This window comes from Polistes dominula, unplaced genomic scaffold (assembly GCF_049000335.1).
Source record: "Polistes dominula isolate Pdom_NZ unplaced genomic scaffold, Pdom_raw_medaka contig_84, whole genome shotgun sequence".
In the NCBI taxonomy this organism is placed as follows: domain Eukaryota; kingdom Metazoa; phylum Arthropoda; class Insecta; order Hymenoptera; family Vespidae; genus Polistes; species Polistes dominula.
Genome location: NW_028300944.1, coordinates 969,036 through 988,375, shown reverse-complemented (window position 1 = coordinate 988,375; position 19,340 = coordinate 969,036). Strand labels below are relative to the sequence as shown.

At 25.1% G+C, this 19,340-nt stretch overlaps 1 protein-coding gene across 3 annotated transcripts in view; it reads left to right on the top strand.

The window, feature by feature from the left end:
* The first annotated feature begins 1,091 nt into the window (after positions 1-1,091).
* Positions 1,092-19,340, top strand: part of CycD (cyclin D) — a 50,293-nt gene continuing 32,044 nt past the window's right edge. Inside the window, exons 1-2 of one of the 3 annotated variants that reach the window (XM_015332036.2) lie at positions 1,092-1,846; positions 11,618-11,833. In XM_015332036.2, coding sequence (XP_015187522.2) covers positions 1,646-1,846; positions 11,618-11,833 — 417 coding nt within the window. In that variant the 5' untranslated portion in view covers positions 1,092-1,645. Of the gene's footprint in view, positions 1,847-4,923; positions 5,044-11,617; positions 11,834-19,340 lie in introns of those variants that run through there. The other 2 variants (XM_015332037.2, XM_089171692.1) reach the window with 2 other exon arrangements.

Here is a 19,340-nt window from a genome sequence, read left to right as displayed (position 1 = left end):
GGTAAGTCGCCAGTGTCAGGTCGTAAGAGAAACATAGTGTCGTGAGTGAACAAGGACGGAAGCACGCTTTCGCATCCGTCAAGAGACATTTAAATATCCACAAGGGCTCATCGAATAAAACATATAGGCTCTGCAAGTGTGTTACCTTCGACCATCACCCAACGGAATAATTGTCATTCCTTCGTTTATCTGACAACGATTTGATTTTTTTTCTAAAATCCATCATCAATTTAACAGACAGAAAACAACACGTGCCTTCAATCCGTTCTCATATTCATTCATATACATATATATATATTGAGAGAATAATTCATATATAACTCGTATTATTTATTTCATTGATAAAAAAAAAAGAAAGTAAGAAAAAAGAGAGAAACATATATATATAAAGAGAGAGAAAGAGAGTAAATTTGAGGAAGAGACAGAGAGGACGACGTTCGAGGAAAAGATCAACGGCCGAGGATAGCAGAGGTTACATATACGTCTACTACGGGTACATACCTACTTACATACATACATATAACTATCTCTCTCTCTCTCTCTCTCTCTCTCTCTCCTCTCTTTTCTTCTCTCATTCTATTGAGAAGACATCATCCATCGTTCTCGACGACCAGAAGAGACTAACCCACCCAAGAAAAAGGATACTTACAAAAAAAAAGGATTTATTATATCCGTCAGAAATTGTCATTTTCTTCTATACGGAAGAGACTAAGAAAAACAAACGACAAAAAAAATAACTAATATAAAGACATATATATTATTATATATATATATATATATATATATATATATATATATATATATATATATATATATATCTCATACAACGTCCTAGTGTGTCTCGTATTTATTTTCTTTTTTTTTTTTTCTTATACAATATACATATATACATATATATGTATGTTTCAATTTATTTGTTCATCGGTGGACAAATAATATTAAATCTTCGAACAAATATTCTGTTTGTGCATAAATCGATATAATCTTACACTAATTAACATTTGTGTTCTATTCGTATATATATATATATACATCATCCCCCAGGTGTTTACCAAAGACAATAAAAAAAAAAAACGTTTATATATATATATATATATATATATATATATTACTATTATTATTTCTTTAATTTTTTTTTTTTTGCTAAACACGCATAATTATTATATTTCTTTCGATTTTGCGTGTTATTAATAATACAGTGATAATCAGTGTGTAATTATAAAGTGCGACCATTTAAAAATCGGCAAGACAAAAATCTCGTTGCAAGATAAATCTCGAATAGAAGAAGTTTAATATCCTTAAAAAGACTGGGAAACTCAATACTCTTTACTACTATTTCACTTCTGTTTAAATCCGTTCAATTATTTAATTTGTCTTAATCACAATTTATATCTCAGTAAAGACAAAAATTGCAACAAAAAGAAGAAAAGTACATACGAATGATAAAACAAAAACAAAAAGAAGAAGAAGAAGAAAGAAGATAAAACAAATTTGTAACATTTCATTTTGTCATTTGAAAATATCACAAATCCATAAAAGACATTTGAGAGATTAACTCATATACGAGTTCAATAATTTTGAGAAGAAACATTTTCTTCTGTGCAAATATTGTTTGTCGAACTTAATTCAATTAATTTAATTAATCATGGATCTACTTTGTTGCGAACGATCAACCGAAACCGAGTGCAGGGCTTATGCCGATCCAGCTTTGATTCAAGATGATCGAGTTTTACAGAATCTTTTGAAGACGGAAGAAATTTATGTACCTAACAGATCATATTTTGAGTGCGTACAGAAAGAAATCTCACCACATATGCGCAAAGTTGTTGCAGAGTGGATGTTAGAGGTAAGTTCATTCAAAATTGTCACACATATAGTCTTTTTTTAACTCATTTCCGGTACACGTGTACACTTATTTTATCTTAAACAAGTTTGACGATTCATTTTCATCAAAATTAATTCATTGTAACTGCGAGTAGTCCAATTACAAAAATTTCAATAAAAAAAAAGCATTTATTATATGAGTCGTCTAATAATAATAGTAATAATAATAATAATTGTTTGATTATATATATTTCAATTATAATTTATTAAATATTATTATATTAATATGTAATATTAAATTTAATTTTATATATTAGTAATATTATATTTATTAAATATTATTATAATAATATATAATAATAAATTTAATAATTTTTATATATTTAATAATATTATATTTATTAAATAATTAAATATATTTTTTACAATTAATTTAATAAATTAATCAGTTATTATAATTATCTTTTTAAATTAATGAAATTATCTTCTAATATAATAAGGAAGATAATTGTTTCGATCATATATATATATCGATTCTTTTTTTCTTCTTCTTGTTCGTCTTCTTCTTCTTGAAGTTGGTGTTCGGTCACTTCCGTTACAAAATGGACACCGTCTCTGAAGCAACAACACCATGCTTATTTAGTAGAGAAACACTTGATCTTTTTTACGTTTTCTATATTTGTCTAAAATGTTGACAACTCTCATGACGATTCGTGGTAAACTAAAGAATGTATGAATGTGATTCTCCGTGCGAAACTAAAAAAAAAAAAAGAAACTAAAGAAAGAAAAAAAAAACAACAAAACGATAAATGACGTTTGCGGTTCTCTTCATTTTTTTTTCTTACGTTGTTTTATTCGAGATTTTATTTTATTTTTTTTTTGTTCTGCTTAAGGTTAAATGACCACATTTTCGTTTCTCATTTATGAGGTTAAGAATCTGCTTTGCTAAACTCATACGAAGTGTTTTTCTAGTTGTAGTAGAAAATGGTGATAATAATTTTAGTAACTTACTAGATTTTCTTTGAAATATCGTTTGAAAAGATTTCATTCCTTTGTTTTTTTTTTAATGTTACTAACGATGACAATTTATTTTATTTTTGTATTACATTCGTTTATTTAAATAGTAGTGTTATTGTAGTTACAGAAGAAAGTGGTGATAATAGTTTAGTAACTTAGTAGATTTTCTTTGAAACACTGGTTGAAAAGATTTAATTTTTTTAATGTCACTAAAGATGACAATTCATTTTATTTTTATATTAAATTTATTTAAATAGTAGTGTTTTTTTAATTGTAGAAAAAAATGGTGATAATAGTTTAGTAAAACTTACTAGATTTTATTTTGAAGCACTGATTGAACAAATTTATTTATTTTTTTTTTTTAATGTTACCAACGATGACAATCCAATAATCTTACCAAAATGACATTTTATTTTTATATTTATTTAAATAGTAGTATTTTTCTAGTAATAAAGGAACGTGATGATAATAATTTAGTAACTTACTAGATTTTCTTCGAAACATCGTTTGAAAAGATTTAATTTCTTTTTTTTTTAGTGTCACCAACGATGACACTTCATTTTATTTTTATATTTATTTAAATAGTAGTGTTTTTCTAATTACAAAAGAAATTTCGAGAATAATTTAGTAACTTACTAGATTTTCTTACGAACATTGTTTGAAAAGATTTAATTCTTTTTTTTAATGAGAACCAACGATGACAATTCATTTTACTTTTATATTACATTTATTATTTAAATAGTAATATTTTTCCGTTTCTAAGATTATTTTGACGTTTAATATTATTTTCACGTAGTGTTGTCATCTCTTTTCATTCAGTTAAATTCCAATATACGATAAGACAAGGAAGATATAGCATACACTGGCTAAGATGATTCGTTGACAAAATTCTTATCGCTGACGACAATCCTTTGCTTCTCTTTCCCTCCTCCCTCCTCCCTCCTCCCACCTTCCCACCAGTCTATCTTTGGTCTCAATATGGTCGAAATAAAATTTCATTTCGATTATCACTAACTTTACCAAACTAATTTCTCAATCTTTCGATATTTAACTTCTTTTCTTTCATAAAGAACACGTTCATATTTTTTTATATTATTTTCAACGATTAGGTTAATTAATTTCTAAATGAATGAATTAAAATTAGATATTAATTTAGTCAAAATTTTCAAACGAATTTTAGGAAGAAAAAAATAACGTAGATACAATTAGTTCAAATCAAGATGATAAGTTTTAGTCAGATTAGATAGTCAAAAGTGATATTTAATTAAATGGAAACATTTTGATTTAAGGTAATACGATTTATTTTAAATTTATTTATTATATTTAAATTTATAATTAATAAAATCATACACATTTTTTTTTAAACCATAATTGAAAAAAACAAAATCACGTGCAATGTAAAAAGTATTTTATTTTTTCAAATAATCTTCCAAACAAACCCTAAATTTTTATTGAACTAAAATTCAAAAAATAAAAAAAGAAAAAGAAGAAGAAAGTATAAACAAAGAAAGAAAATCATTACGTCTCATAATTTAAATATAAAATTCCTATCAAGAAGTTGACAACGTGTCCGGATTTCCTTCCGTTTACAAATATGGCAACAAATACATATATCTATATATGTATGTATTCCCTTTCCTTCCGTTCGAAACACTTCGTCCCATTTCCTTCTTTCCAACTCTCCTTTTAAAAAAAAATAAATGTAAAAAAAAATCAAAATAATGTGTGAATTTATAAAGAAAAAGGTGTAGGGTAAAGAAAGAGAGAGAAAGAGAGGTGGTTAAAAGAAGATAGTTCTCGTTCATTGGTTGCTTACTCGATGTCTTGGACATTTAAACTAGAGGCATTTAAAAGGCTGACTGGGGCCTGAGGCCAGGCACACACAGAAGAACACAGCACCCAGCCGCCACGTTACGTTGCCGGCGCTCGGCTGCGCGTCAGCAAATTCCACACTCAACTCGTACTCCTTTTCTCTCCTCGGCTCGTCTCAACTCGGCTTTCCTCGTCACACTCCGCCCCACTTCGCCGCCGTTCGTCTGTTCTCGCGTCTACTCGCTTTCTCCCTCCACTCCACTCCTTCTCCCCACTTTAACTTTTTCTTTTACTTCGTCTAAAGGCGGTCAGCCGAATCGTAACCTGTGTATATGTGTTGTGTTTCGGTGTGTGTGTGTGTGTGTTATAATATGTGTATAACTTACTACGGTAATTCTTTCATTATTTTACGATATATATATATATATTACATTTTCTTTATTTATTTATTGTTAATTTTCAATTAATTTGTTACAAGTTAAACCGGCGCCATGTTTGTTCTATTATTTTTCTTTCGATTAATTTTCGATTGTTCAAAAAGATTTTGAGTTTAAATTAATTTGTTTGATTTAATGTTAATTTTGTTTTTATAATTTAATAACAATGACCACTTTCATTTCTATTACGTGTCAATATAATTGTTACACGTTAAATCGTCGCCATGTTTGTTCATTTATTTTCCCCTCTCTTTCTCTTTCTATTAATCTTCGATACTTTCTAACAAACGTAATAATCAAACATTGCGTGACACGTGAAAGTCTTTGATAATTGTAACCTCCTTTGCAATAAGATGTCACGCGAAAGAGATTTAATGTTAGACGAGCCGTGAAATGGATAGTTGAATGATAGAAAGAGAGAGATAGATAGATCAAATTGAAGATATAACTTTGCGATGTGTAATAGGATAAAGAGACAGACAAGGGACACACATAATACCTATATAAATATATATGTACACTCATATATACACATATATGTACTTTAAATACATTAGAAATTGCAACTTTCATTTTACGAAACACATCGTGGCTACGGAGTAATTGCAACGCTTGGTAGGTTCTTTAAGATGACCTTGAAGTATGCATGCGGCTTTATCCTCCCGACAAGTCTCGAACGTGACTTGATGTACATCGTGCTGTCTTATTTCACCATACGAATATCCCCATAGACTCTATGCGATTTAAGATTAGAGAAAATACAGTTAATGATTCATCGATCAATTATTTCTAATCATAGATCATCATTATTATTATTATTATTGATATTTAGAAATTAGGATATAAAAAGTATTAAATAATTCGTTCCGATTCCGTTCATTCGTTCGATTAAATAATCGATTATTACATGTATTTTTAATTTTTTTTACAATGGTGCATAATATTGGTTCAGTTTCATGAATGTTCCTTTGTTCAATCGGTTAATTTAGAAATAAGGTTATAAAAAAATGGAGTACCTCGTTCCAATTCCACTCGCATTCTTTCGTTTAATAAACGTATTTCTAAATGGCTTTAAAATGATGCTGGATAATGTCGGTTCAGTTTCATGAACGTTCCTTTGTTCAATTTAAAAATTAGGTTATAAAAAAAATGGAGTACTTCGTTCCAATTCCATTTGCATTATTTCGTTTAATAAACGTATTTCTAATTTGTTTTAAAATGATGGTTGACAATGTCGTTTCAGTTTCTTGAACGTTCCTGTGTTCAATTTAGAAATTAGGTTATAAAAAAATTCGAATACTTCGTTTCGATTTCATTTGCATTCTTTCGTTTAATATACGTATTTCTAATGTTCTTTAGAAAGATGGTTGATAATATCGGTTCAAATTTCATGAACGTTCCTTTGTTCAATCGGTTAATATAAAGTAGAAAGCAGGTAGAAAAAAGAGTAACGAGATCTCGATCAACTTTCTTCAAGGTTTTCTCGATACCATGAATACATATACTTCATGTAAAGTTGTATCTTTTTTTTTCTTTTTTATTTTATTTTTCTTTTTTCTTTTTTCTTTTTTTTTCTTTTATCGAAGAAACAGAATGTGTCGTTTCTCCTTTTACATCGAAGAAAGATTACCAAAGCTATACTTAAACGCAGCTTTCGGTTAATGTTTGAACAGATGCGCGATAATCGACGATTTCTTACCGATTTCGTGATCTTTCCTATTCAATCTCACTCTTTCTTTTTTCCTTTTATGTCAAAAAAAGGAATGACGAACGCGGAACATTCAGTTTGTAAAGAAACGTAACATTTATAAATACCGATGATCGGTTACAATGGTTTTTCTATTATTATTCATATTTTATACAGCATTTATACAGTTTTCATAGTTTACTGTAATTTCAATTGGATAAACGTACTATTTTTCATTATTATTCATATTTTATACAGCTTTTATACATGTTTCATAATTTACTGTAATTTCAATTTATTAAACGTTCATATTTTTTATTATTATTCATATTTTATACAATATTTATACATGTTTTATAATTTACTGTAGATTTAATTTATCAAACTTAGTATTTTTTTATTATTATACATATTTTATACAGCATTTATACAGTTTTCATAATTTACTGTAATTTCAATTGATAAACGTTCGTTTTTTTCATTATTATATTCACATTTTATAAAACATTTATACAGTTTTCATAATTTTCTGTAATTTCAATTGATCAAACGTTCATATATTTTATTATTATTCATATTTTATACAGTTTCCATAATTTACTATAATTTCAATTGATCAAACGTTCGTTTGTTTTATTATTATTCATATTTTATACAGCATTTATACATCGTTCAAAATTTACTGTAATTTCAATGTATCAAACGTACTATTTTTTTATTATCACTCATATTTTATACATTATTTAAACATTTTTCAAAATTTACTGTAATTTCAATTGATCAAACGTACTATTTTTTTTTTATTATTATTCATATTTTATACAGCATTTATACATCGTTCAAAATTTACTGTAATTTCAATTTATCAAACTTACCTTTTTTTTTTTTTTACAAGAAAAACAATTAACTTACTTTTTATTCTAATTGTAGGAAAAAGGGGTGTTGCTTATTTAAATGAAATGAAATTTGCAATTTGAAATTTGGAATGTGAAGTTTGAAATTTTGAAATATTCCAAATACGTATATTAAAATATATCTAAATAAAATAAAGTCAATATAAATTTAATATAAATGTAAATGTTTATATATATATATATACATACATACATACATACATACATACATACATACATACATACATACATTGATTAGTGTGAAAATGATCAATTAAAACAAAATTGCCAAAGATAATTTACACGAAGATGCTTGAGATAGTTTTCTATTCTACGAGTAGAAAGGAGGGAGGGGGGGTTAATTAACTGTGATAGGTCTCTTGTTGCGGGGAGGGGAGTAGAGAGAGGGAGTGGGGGGGGGTAATTTAGAAGGGTAAAATCATTGGTCACGCTCAATAAGTCGACGTAGTTCGTGTTCTTTCGTCGTCGTTTCTCGCGTGTGGAATCACCTTGAGGCATCGAACCAAAGATAATTCACGATCGTTCCATAATTTATATAAAACTATGTACTTCTTACTTCACACAAACACACACACACACCGCACACACAGCATGAACACACACACATGAACACATATGTACAAAAACTTATATTTGTCTCTTCTCTTTCTCTCACTCTCTTTGTCTCTTTTACTGTTTTACTATTTTTCTGTGTGTAGACAATACATGTGTAGATATTTTACAGATATATCTATACGTATACTTTTTTTTTTAAATCTTGTTAATATATTTTCTGGTTTTTTTCGACTATTAGAAAAAAAAAACAAAAAAGAAACGTAGCTATTTTATTTCTTTCTCGTTATCTTGATTACGAAACATTTAATGTATTTGTGAGTTTAAGAGAGAGAGAGAGATAGATAGATAAATAAATAGATAGATAGATATAGATAACAGATAATAAAGTTGTTTTAAATGGCACGAATTACAAAGTAGAACCCAAAAATTGTTAGCTGATCCAAATAATAATACTACAAAATAAGATTATTTTTTATAAACAATATTTTAATTATCCTATTCTAAAATTGGTTATTTTTTAAATACTACTTTTAGGTTAGGTATTATATTAATACCCAAATTAAATAATTTTATTATTAATTAATTTAAAAATATAATATGTATATAATAATTTTTATAATGGATGAATAGAAATGATTAGAATGAATTCAAATTATAATTTAAATAATTTTTTATATTATTATTAATTTAATAATGTAATATATAAATACAATTATAATTTAATAATTTAATAAATATTAAATAAATTAATTCTGTGTATATTATATAAATTAATATAATATTATTAATAAATAATTAATTAATTATCAATTAAATTATAATTATAAACCTTGCCTTGATGAACTGGAAGTTTTTATTTCAATCACAAGAAATAAAAATAATACTTGTTTTTTTTTCTTTATTAAAAATATAATAATTATTTTCTAATTAATTATTTATCAATTAATTTATAATAATAAACTTTAACTTATTGAACTGCAAGGTTTTATTTGAATCACAAAAATTGTAAATATGTAATTGTTTTATTTGTTTTTTTTGCAAATCATCGAAATATTTCATATTTGTTTGCGGTCCCAACGATTATGCGACACGTTAGAGAAATTTTTGGTTCAAAAAAAAAAAACAATCAAATTATAAATAAACCACTACGCACGGATATTTATTCACACGAATATAATACCGTCTTTCTGTTAGATTACTTTCCGCGATTATGGCGCACGTGCTTCTTCTTTTTCTTCTTTTTCTTCTTCTTCTTCTTCTTTTTCTTCTTTTTCTTTTTCTTCTTCCCACGTATCGTGGCTCGGGGTCTTTAAATATAGCAGTCGTGTCATAATTTCACCTTTTAAAAAAAAAAAAGAAAAAGGCAAAAGTAAAAGAAAAAATAAATGCTCGCGTCAGCTACTACGATAGTACTTTTTTTAGGTTATACGTAATTTTTTTTTGATATATTTGTATATATATATCATTAATAATAATATTTATTATTTATTAATACTATACTATATAATAAATTAATTATTTTATCATATTAATTTAATTATTATTAAATATTAAAACAATTCACAACAACTCAACAAATTCATTTTCAATAAATCCAAAATATTAAATAAATTAATTTACTGTATATTTATATATACAAAATTGTTTATAATAATATTACTTATTTATTAATACTATATTAATGAATAATTAATTATTATTACAATATTATTATAATAATAGTATTAAATATTAAAACCTCATTTTTTCATTGAATACAAATATTAAATAATTTAATTTTATGTATATTGGTATATATTTGTATATATTAAATATATTAACAAATTAATATTATTAATACAGTAGTAATAATTATTATTAAATATATATATACTATTATATTATTAATAAAATAAATTGGTATTAAAAATACTATATTAACCTTTGCTTACGACACTTAGTCCAAAGTACCCAGACCTTTTTTGCAACTTGAGTCATTTTTCTCAATTATTCAACTTTGATAATTTTTTAAACATATTTAAATTTAATTTAAAGCTATAAAACCTATATAGTCTTTTTAAGTAAGTATTAAAGAAGTCTCAAAAAAATGTTGAAGTAAATCTATACAATAGTTTCTTTTTAATAACAATTTTTCTCACCCGGGTCCAAAGGACCCTGGTGTAGTAAGCGTGTTGCTCCAGGAAGGGTGGTAAGCAAAGGTTAATAAAAAATTAATTATTATTACAATATTATTATAATAATAATATTAAATATTAAAAGCAAATATTAAATAATTTTTAATTATTAATTTTCATTGATACTTTTGCAACAATATTCGTAAAAATAAATTCAATATATTTCTTTAAAATATTAATTATGTAATATAACATACACATTATGAAACATAATTTTCAAACATTTGTACAATATTTTAAAATATATTATACACGGTGTTCTTAATATTTTCGTATTGTAGGATAATTTAAAGGATTTATTTTATTTTATTTCTTTTTATATTAGCTTTCTGTTAGAAACACGAACAATAATCTCGAGTTGACTGAACGACAGAAATGATAAAGTTAATCTTAAAGTGTAAAAAAAGGTCAAACGTTACAGAACGGTTTGCATTTTTTTATTTTGGAACCTTTTAACCCATTGGTGCTTGGTGCATTGACAAAATTTTTCCAAACGTTTATTTTGTTTATTATTCTCGTATTAAAAACAAACTATCTCCAAATTTGTGAATAATATTTCAAAATGTTTTTAAACAATGTTACAGAAATGTACGATATTTTTATTTCTTCATTTAATTTGATTTAATTTAACTTTAATTGTGTGCTTTTTAAACTCATTTCAATTTTACAAATAAAAAATAAAGAAAAAATTTAGTCTTCGTGGTTTAGAAATAAAAAGATTAATTTAAAAAAAAAAAAAATAATTGAAATCAATTAGAAATTCACATCTTGTATACATTTTAATATACAGAAGTATATTTTATCATCAAATTTTGTGTCTTAAAATACCAAAAATTTAGTAGATCGAAGATAACACGTTGTCAAGGTCAACGACATCATAGAAATCATCAAAAAATGACCATATATCCTTGTTGACCTTCACAAGTTATTACGAAATCTCACAAATATTTTTCATTCATTCAATTCTTCTTTTTTTATCAATTTATTTTCTCTACTTTAAGTACCAACCCTACAAAATGCTACCAAATAATTCTTCAATAAGTTCAATCTTCAAAAAACAAATCAAACGAACAAAAAAAAAATGAAATTCATTTGATAAAAAATAAAAATAAAATTCGAATAATTGGATTTAATAATAGAAAGTAATGGTGATGATGTATAAGTATTGAAATAAAAATGGTTGTATGGGTTTTACAGGTATGCGAGGAGCAAAAGTGCCAAGAGGAAGTATTCCCCCTATCGATGAACTACGTCGACAGGTTCCTTTCGGTCTGCACGATCAGGAAGTCGCAGCTGCAGTTGTTAGGAACTGCATGCTTACTACTTGCATCGAAGTTAAGAGAATCATCGCCGTTAAAAGCCGAACTTCTCGTTTTCTACACAGACAACTCCATCACTCTCGATGATCTTTGGGTAAGTCAATTTTTTCTTTTATATTTGAAAATGTTGAATAATTTCATAAGAAAAATTCTAATTCAATTATCTATTGCATCTGATGATTGAAATGATTTCAATTCATTTACGTAATATATTTAATTATTTATTTCTTTTTTTTTTAATTATTTATATCATGTTAGGATGGTCTAATCATTTGATCTAATCATCATCTAATCTAACTTAAATTAAACATAAAATAAAAGTATTATTATTATTATTAAATTATTATTCTATATAATTCGAATATCGACTAACTTCAATCTATAAACTTTACGTATAACAATTTATAAATAAAAAATTAGTTAAATAAACAAATTAAAATTGGACCGAATTGTAACTCTAAACCATTATCGAATCCACCTGAAGACACACACAAAATTTCATTAAAATCAGTCCAACCGTTTAGAAGGAGTTCAATGACATACACACGCACAGAAAAATTATATATATATAAAGATATAATATATATTTATTTTACGTATTTTAAAATGTTGAATATTTTTATATTAGAAAAAATTCGAAATTAATTACACTCACATTTCACTTAATTTATTTGATTATTTATTATTTTGTAAATGATTTATATCATGTTAGATTTAATCTAGTCATTTAAATCATCTGATCTAATCATCATCTAATCTAACTTCAATTAACAATAAACTCAAACCACATTTTGAAAGGATTTACAATTAAATTAAATTCATTTCATAGTTTTTGTTAGAATAAGAATCGCAATTATAACAAACATTATAAATGTTTTTTTTATTTATTTATTTATTTTTAACACTGAATAATATAAAATGTGATATCGTAGATATAAAACTAGATCTTACCATTAGAAAATAGAATATTAAAGAAATATAATGTTATATATCTCTCTTGTACTTGTCTTACTCTCAATATCGTCAGTTTCAATGTTTTTAAAAAATTCAGTAATATGTTACTCGATAGTTCTTGGTCATACAAGAATTTACACATACATACATACAAACACACACATACCATCATATATACACTTTCTCTCTCACGATCTTCATTTCTCTCTATTTATTTTATTTGAGAAACGTAATACGCGTGTAAGGTGGTACATTCTATTTTTCAAACGAGTACTCTCTTAACTTTGATACATCTACAGATAAATTTTCATCTTGAAATACGTAATATGATTCTTATTTCAACAACTTTATTACTGATATTTAAAATTATGTTAGAATAACATAGAAAGATAAATGGAAAAATAATGAAATTCATATTGTTCTATTATTTTAACAAATTTATCTCTATCTTTATTCCTAATTGATAAAAATTTGGTATCACAGGAAAGTTGGACAGGTAAAAAAATTAGAACATATTTTTCATACTAAGTTTTTATTTGTATTTTATTCTGTCAACTCGTAAAACAACTAATTTATTTATTATTAATTAATATACATTCTTACGTACAATTTAATTATAAAACAAAATTAATTTTCGAATCAAGTTAATTATTTTAAATTTAAGAAAAGTTTAGGAACAATATGGATTAGAAGATTTATCATAATTTTTGAACACCAAATAAAATGCGAATCAAAAACTAGCATATATATATATATAGATACGGTGACTTATAATTAGATACAAAAAAAGAAAGAAAGAGAGAGAGTAAGAAAGATTGTCAAGAGTCGCTGAAAATTAAATAATGTTACTATCAGCCTGTTATCTATTTAGGCTTGCTCAAGCTATCACTTGTTTGCTCCAAGTTGGTCTGTCACATTCTCAAAAAAAAAAAAAGAACAAAAAAGAAGAAAAAAAAGAGGAAGAAAAGAGTTAAATTTTCCTTTTGTTTATTCAAAAAAAATAACAAAAGTCACATTAACATTCTTACTAGTAATAAATTTCATTAACATTAAATTTAAATCACACACCGAATCAATTTGATTGATGAAAAGTTTACTTATTGTATTTAAATTCATTTTAATAATATAATAATTTTTTAATTTTTTTTTTAAGGTTACGAGCCTTCTGTTATTTTTATTTAAAGTTAGGTAACTTTCCAATGCTTTTTTTGACGTTATGTACTTTTTTGAAATTTTTATTTAAGGTTAGATGCATTTCTGATGCATTTTTTAAAGTTTGGTGCCTTTCTGATACTTTTATTTAAAGTTAGGTAACTTTCCAATGCTTTTTTTGACGTTAGGTACTTTTTTGAAATTTTTATTTAAGGTTAGATGCATTTCTGATTCTTTTATTTAAGGTTAGGTCCCTTTCTGATATTTTTATTTAAGGTTAAATACCATCTCGATTCTTTTATTTAAGATTAGATACCTTTCTGATGCATTTTTTAAAGTTTGGTGCCTTTCTGATACTTTTATTTAAAGTTAGGTAACTTTCCAATGCTTTTTTTGACGTTAGGTACTTTTTTGAAATTTTTATTTAACGTTTGGTGTATTTCTGATTCTTTTATTTAAGGTTTGGTGACCTTCTGATATTTTTATTTAAGGTTAGGTGTATTTCTGATTCCTTAATTTAAGGTTAGGTGCATTTCTGATTCTTTTATTTAAGGTTAGGTGCCTTTATAATGTTTTTATATTTTCTTTTTATTTTTTTTTATTTTATATTGTATTTGTTGGATCTAAATGATATAAATTTAATTATTTAATATTATATATTATATTAAAAATTATATAAAATAATTCAATTTAAATAATTTAAACCCAACAAAATATAATATAAATTTAATAATAATAATAATAATCTATTTAATTATTTAAATTATTTAAAAAAATAATGAACAAAACATTCCTAAATCTAATATTAATTTAATTACATTCCTTTAAAAGAAAAAACAAATCAGAACAAAATACAAAATGGAAACCAAATGATTAAATGATTAATTAAAATATACAAAATAATAAAAGGTGTTCAAAATCAATGATCGATTATTATATCCCTTTTTACCTGTATCTTTTTATCATTCTCTCTCTCTTTCTCTTTTTCTTTTTCTTTTTCATTTTTTTTCTCTTTCTCTTTTTCTATGGGAATACATTTCGATTAATCGAAATAGAATTTCAGCATTGAATTTAGGTAACTGTGTTGTATAATTTGACTATTTTTATTCTCTTTTCTTCTCACTTAAAGTTTCATTCATTGTAAAACATCTCTAAGAATGTGTTTTTCTTTCTTTTCTTTTTTCTTTTTCTTTTTTATAGGACTGTTCTCACATACACAAAATAACCGTAAATTTCTCCTATTAAACTTTCATAAGATTTGCATATCGATCGAGATGATAGATACGATTTTTTTTTGTTTCTTTTAAAAAAAGAGTCCCCTCCCTCTAACACACACACACACACACACACACAACACGAACATTTTTCATCTTCTCAATCGAGTTTTATTTTTATTTTTTTTTAAACATATCTCATTTGTTTTTATTCATTAAATGATCCTTAATTTAGTTACGTAACCTAAAAGTTCAATTTATATCAAATTTAACTGATTTGATTTTTCATACACACGTGAAATTATTTAATTAATTTTTATCTAACACACATGTTCCATCAAATATTTTCTTTTCCTTTCTTTTTTTTTAAACATTTTATCATCAACAGTTTGTTTGTCAAAAGATAGTTTGTCACCAGTAACAAAAACACACTCAATCTTTTCAATAATTCATAAACATCTTCTCTTTCTCATTATTCATTTCATTCAAAAATGATTTTCTAAGAATTTCTATTCCAACCAGAGTTAGCCTAGATTTCGTAGCCAATCATTTCCATTCGTGATATAAGATAAGTTTAAATAGGTTATGTTTTTAAACACATTGTCCTGTAAACAAACATACTACGCCATACGCATTCGCATAAGTTTTTCGTAAGAATTCAAATTAGATTTGTAAAATTTGGTTGAAATATTACCTAATACTATTTAGGTTAGGTTAAGTACCTTTCTGATACTTTTATTTAAAGGTTAAGTGCCTTTCCGATATTTCTATTTAAGGTTAGGTGCATTTGTGATAGTTTTATTTAAAATTAAGTGCCTTCTGATTCTTTTATTTAAGGTTAGGTGTATTAATGATGTTTTAAGTTGAGGTTACATACCTTTTTGATTCTTTTATTTCAGGTTAGGTGACTTTCTGATTCCTTAATTTAAGGTTAGGTGCATTTCTGGTTTCTTCATTTTAGATTAGATGTTTTTCTGATGTTTTTATTTAATGTTAGGTGTCTTTTTGATATTTTTATTTAAGGTTAAGTGCCTTTCTGATGTTTTTATTTAAAGTTAGATGCATTCTTAATAGTTTTATTTAAGATTAGATGCCTTTCTGATGCATTTTTTAAGGTTAGGTGTCTTCCAATACTTTTATTTAAGGTTAGGTGCATTTTGGATGTTTTTATTTAAGGTTAGGTGCATTTCTGGTGTCTTCATTTAAGATTAGATGTCTTTTTGATATATTTATTTAAGGTTAGGTGTATTATTGATGTTTTAAGTTGAGGTTAGGTACCTTTTTGATTCTTTTATTTAAGGTTTTTATTTAAGATTATTTTATTTAAGGTTAATTACCTTTTTGATTCTTTTATTTAAGTTTAGGTAACTTTCCAAAGCTTTTTTTGAGGTTAGGTGCCTTTCTGAAGTTTTTATTTAAGGTTAGATGACTTTCCGATGATTTTATTTAAAACAAATTTGCGAAACTTCATTTGAATTTTTGTTAATGGTAATAAAGCAGAAAAAAAAGAAAATATTGTGAAAGAAACTTTTTATTTTTTTTTTTGTTTTTTTTTTTTAAAGAACAACCAACCGGTTTCTTCTTCTTTTTCTTCTAATCGGTGATTCTAAACCTGTTAGACACGGTATAACTAATAACCTGTGTGTAACGTAATCACGAAGTCATTATCATTCGAGTTGGTCATTCGAGAACATACCTAACGCAATTTTGTTTCTTTTTTCTATGGGAGAGGGGGAGTGAGGTGGGGAGTGTTTTTTACTATGATAATATAGAGTTATTATTACTATTACTATTACTATTACTATTACTATTACTATTACTATTACTATTCTATATGGATAGTGTATTATCTTTATTATACGTCAAGATATTTTATCTTTTACTCGTTTGTTGTTGACTCTAACTTGACCTATTATTTTACTACTATTCTATTTGGTTTATAATAATAATAATTTATAATAAATAAATATTATTTATCATATTATTTAATTATATTTATCATTTTTTATATAATAGTAAAGTGAATCAAAAGTACTTGCATTTATTGCATATCAGATGTGTGCAATTTTGAGGTTAAGAAAATTATTGTATATATAAACAAAATTATTTATTTAATTAAAAATACACAAAAGTTTTGTTTCATCATAATTTAATATTTATATATAAATTATTTAAATATTAAGATGAATCAAAAGTACGTGCATTTATTGCATATCAAATGAGTACAATTTTGAGGTTAAGAAAATTATTTTATATACAAACAAAATTATTTATTTAATTAAAAATATACGAAATGTTTGTTTCATCATAATTTAATATTTATTATAATTTATATATAATAATTATTAATATTTATATATAAAATATTTAAATATTAAGATGAATCAAAAGTACGTGCATTTATTGCATATCAAATGAGTACAATTTTGAGGTTAATAAAATTACTTTATATGCCAGTGAATTTATTTATTTAAAAGCACACGAAATTTTGGTTTCATCAAATGTTACATGAAGTAGAAATTTTGAATTAAAATTTCCCGACCAGTCAAAATGACTTGTGTGGTATATCTAGTGTTAAACAATGACACTTACTTTTACCAACAAATTAAAAACCTGACATTAAACTCAACTAACCTTTTCCTATTACCCTAAAATATTTCTAGAACATTATTTTTTCAAACATAACAAATATATGTATATTCATTTATGGTTCGTTTATTGACATAATAAGTGTTTAAAAAAAATGAGAGGTTAGGTTTTGACGTAGAACTTATCAAAAGACAATTTTCACCGTCATGCATGAGTTAAAACTCACTCAAAAGTTTTGTATTACTTTGACTCGTGCTTCTTGTTGCATATTCTATGTTCAAGAGTGCGTGTTACAGGTGCATAAACTAACACACATACACACACACATATATATAAACACAACACGCCTATACTTGCCACCTACTCTACTTTCCCGCTATTTTTCGATGATTAGTCATTTTTTTTTTATCTCTTTCTGTTTTCTTTTTAAGTTTTTATTACACGACTCGTCAAACACGAGTCCCCCACTCCTCCCATTCCACCCCCACCCTCACACTTACAAGTTACACCTATTTAATAATGTGTACGTATTGTGCCGGGTGTTTTTAAACATCCCATCGTATGCTTACGATGCATTCAAGTGTGTCGTTTGTTGTACATGTTTATGTTTATGTATTTGTGTAATTTCGATGTGTTTGTATATTTCTGTCAGTGTGTTTGCCAACAAGCGCATTGACTTTCGGTTTATTACCTTTGCCCAGGGTGACGGAATTGCTACGAAAACACAGCAATTATCCTTTCAACTGTTTCGACTGTTTTACGCGACGATTAACATCACCTTCTTTCACTCATACTATTTTAAATTTACAACAGGATACGCATACAGTCATGAGTGGGTGTATGCATGTGTACATGCATGTGTGCACGTGCTATTTCAATTAAAATAAAAATCACAAATGTTGAACAATTAAAATACATGTAATTTTGTTCGATTACATTCAAATGAATTTTATTGGTAAAATAAATGAACATTAATTTATTTGTTAAATAAAATCATTGATTATATACATTTTTTTTTTAAATTTATTTTAAATGCTGACACACAGACACAAATACAAACACATATGAATGTGCATACATGTATATATTGATAGATTTATTATTAAAATAAAAATTACAAATATTAAATAATTAAATACTACTTAACTTTGTTCAATTACAATTAATTTAATTTTATTGCAAAACAAATTATTTATAAAATTATTTATAACACACACATATATGGAATATGCATGCATGCATATATTGATAGATTTATTATTAAAATAAAAATTACAAATATTAAATAATTAAATACCTAACTTTGTTCAATTACAATTAATTGAATTTTATTGCAAAAAAAATTATTTGTTTATAAATTTTTTTTTATAACCCTGGCACACATACACACATATATGAATATGCACGTATGCAAAACTAGATAGACTTATTATGAAAATATAAAATTGTAAATATTAAACAATTAAATAAATTATACATAACTATGTTCTATTACAATCAAATCAATTTTATTTGCAAAACGAAAAATAATTTGTTTATAAAATAAAATCATTATTAACAATATACAAAATCATTTTGAATTTATTTAAAAAAAAAAAAAATATACAAAACAACAAGTAAGATAAATAATGAACAATCAATATCTTTTAATCACTTCTTATTTTAAATACTTACACACATACTTACATACAC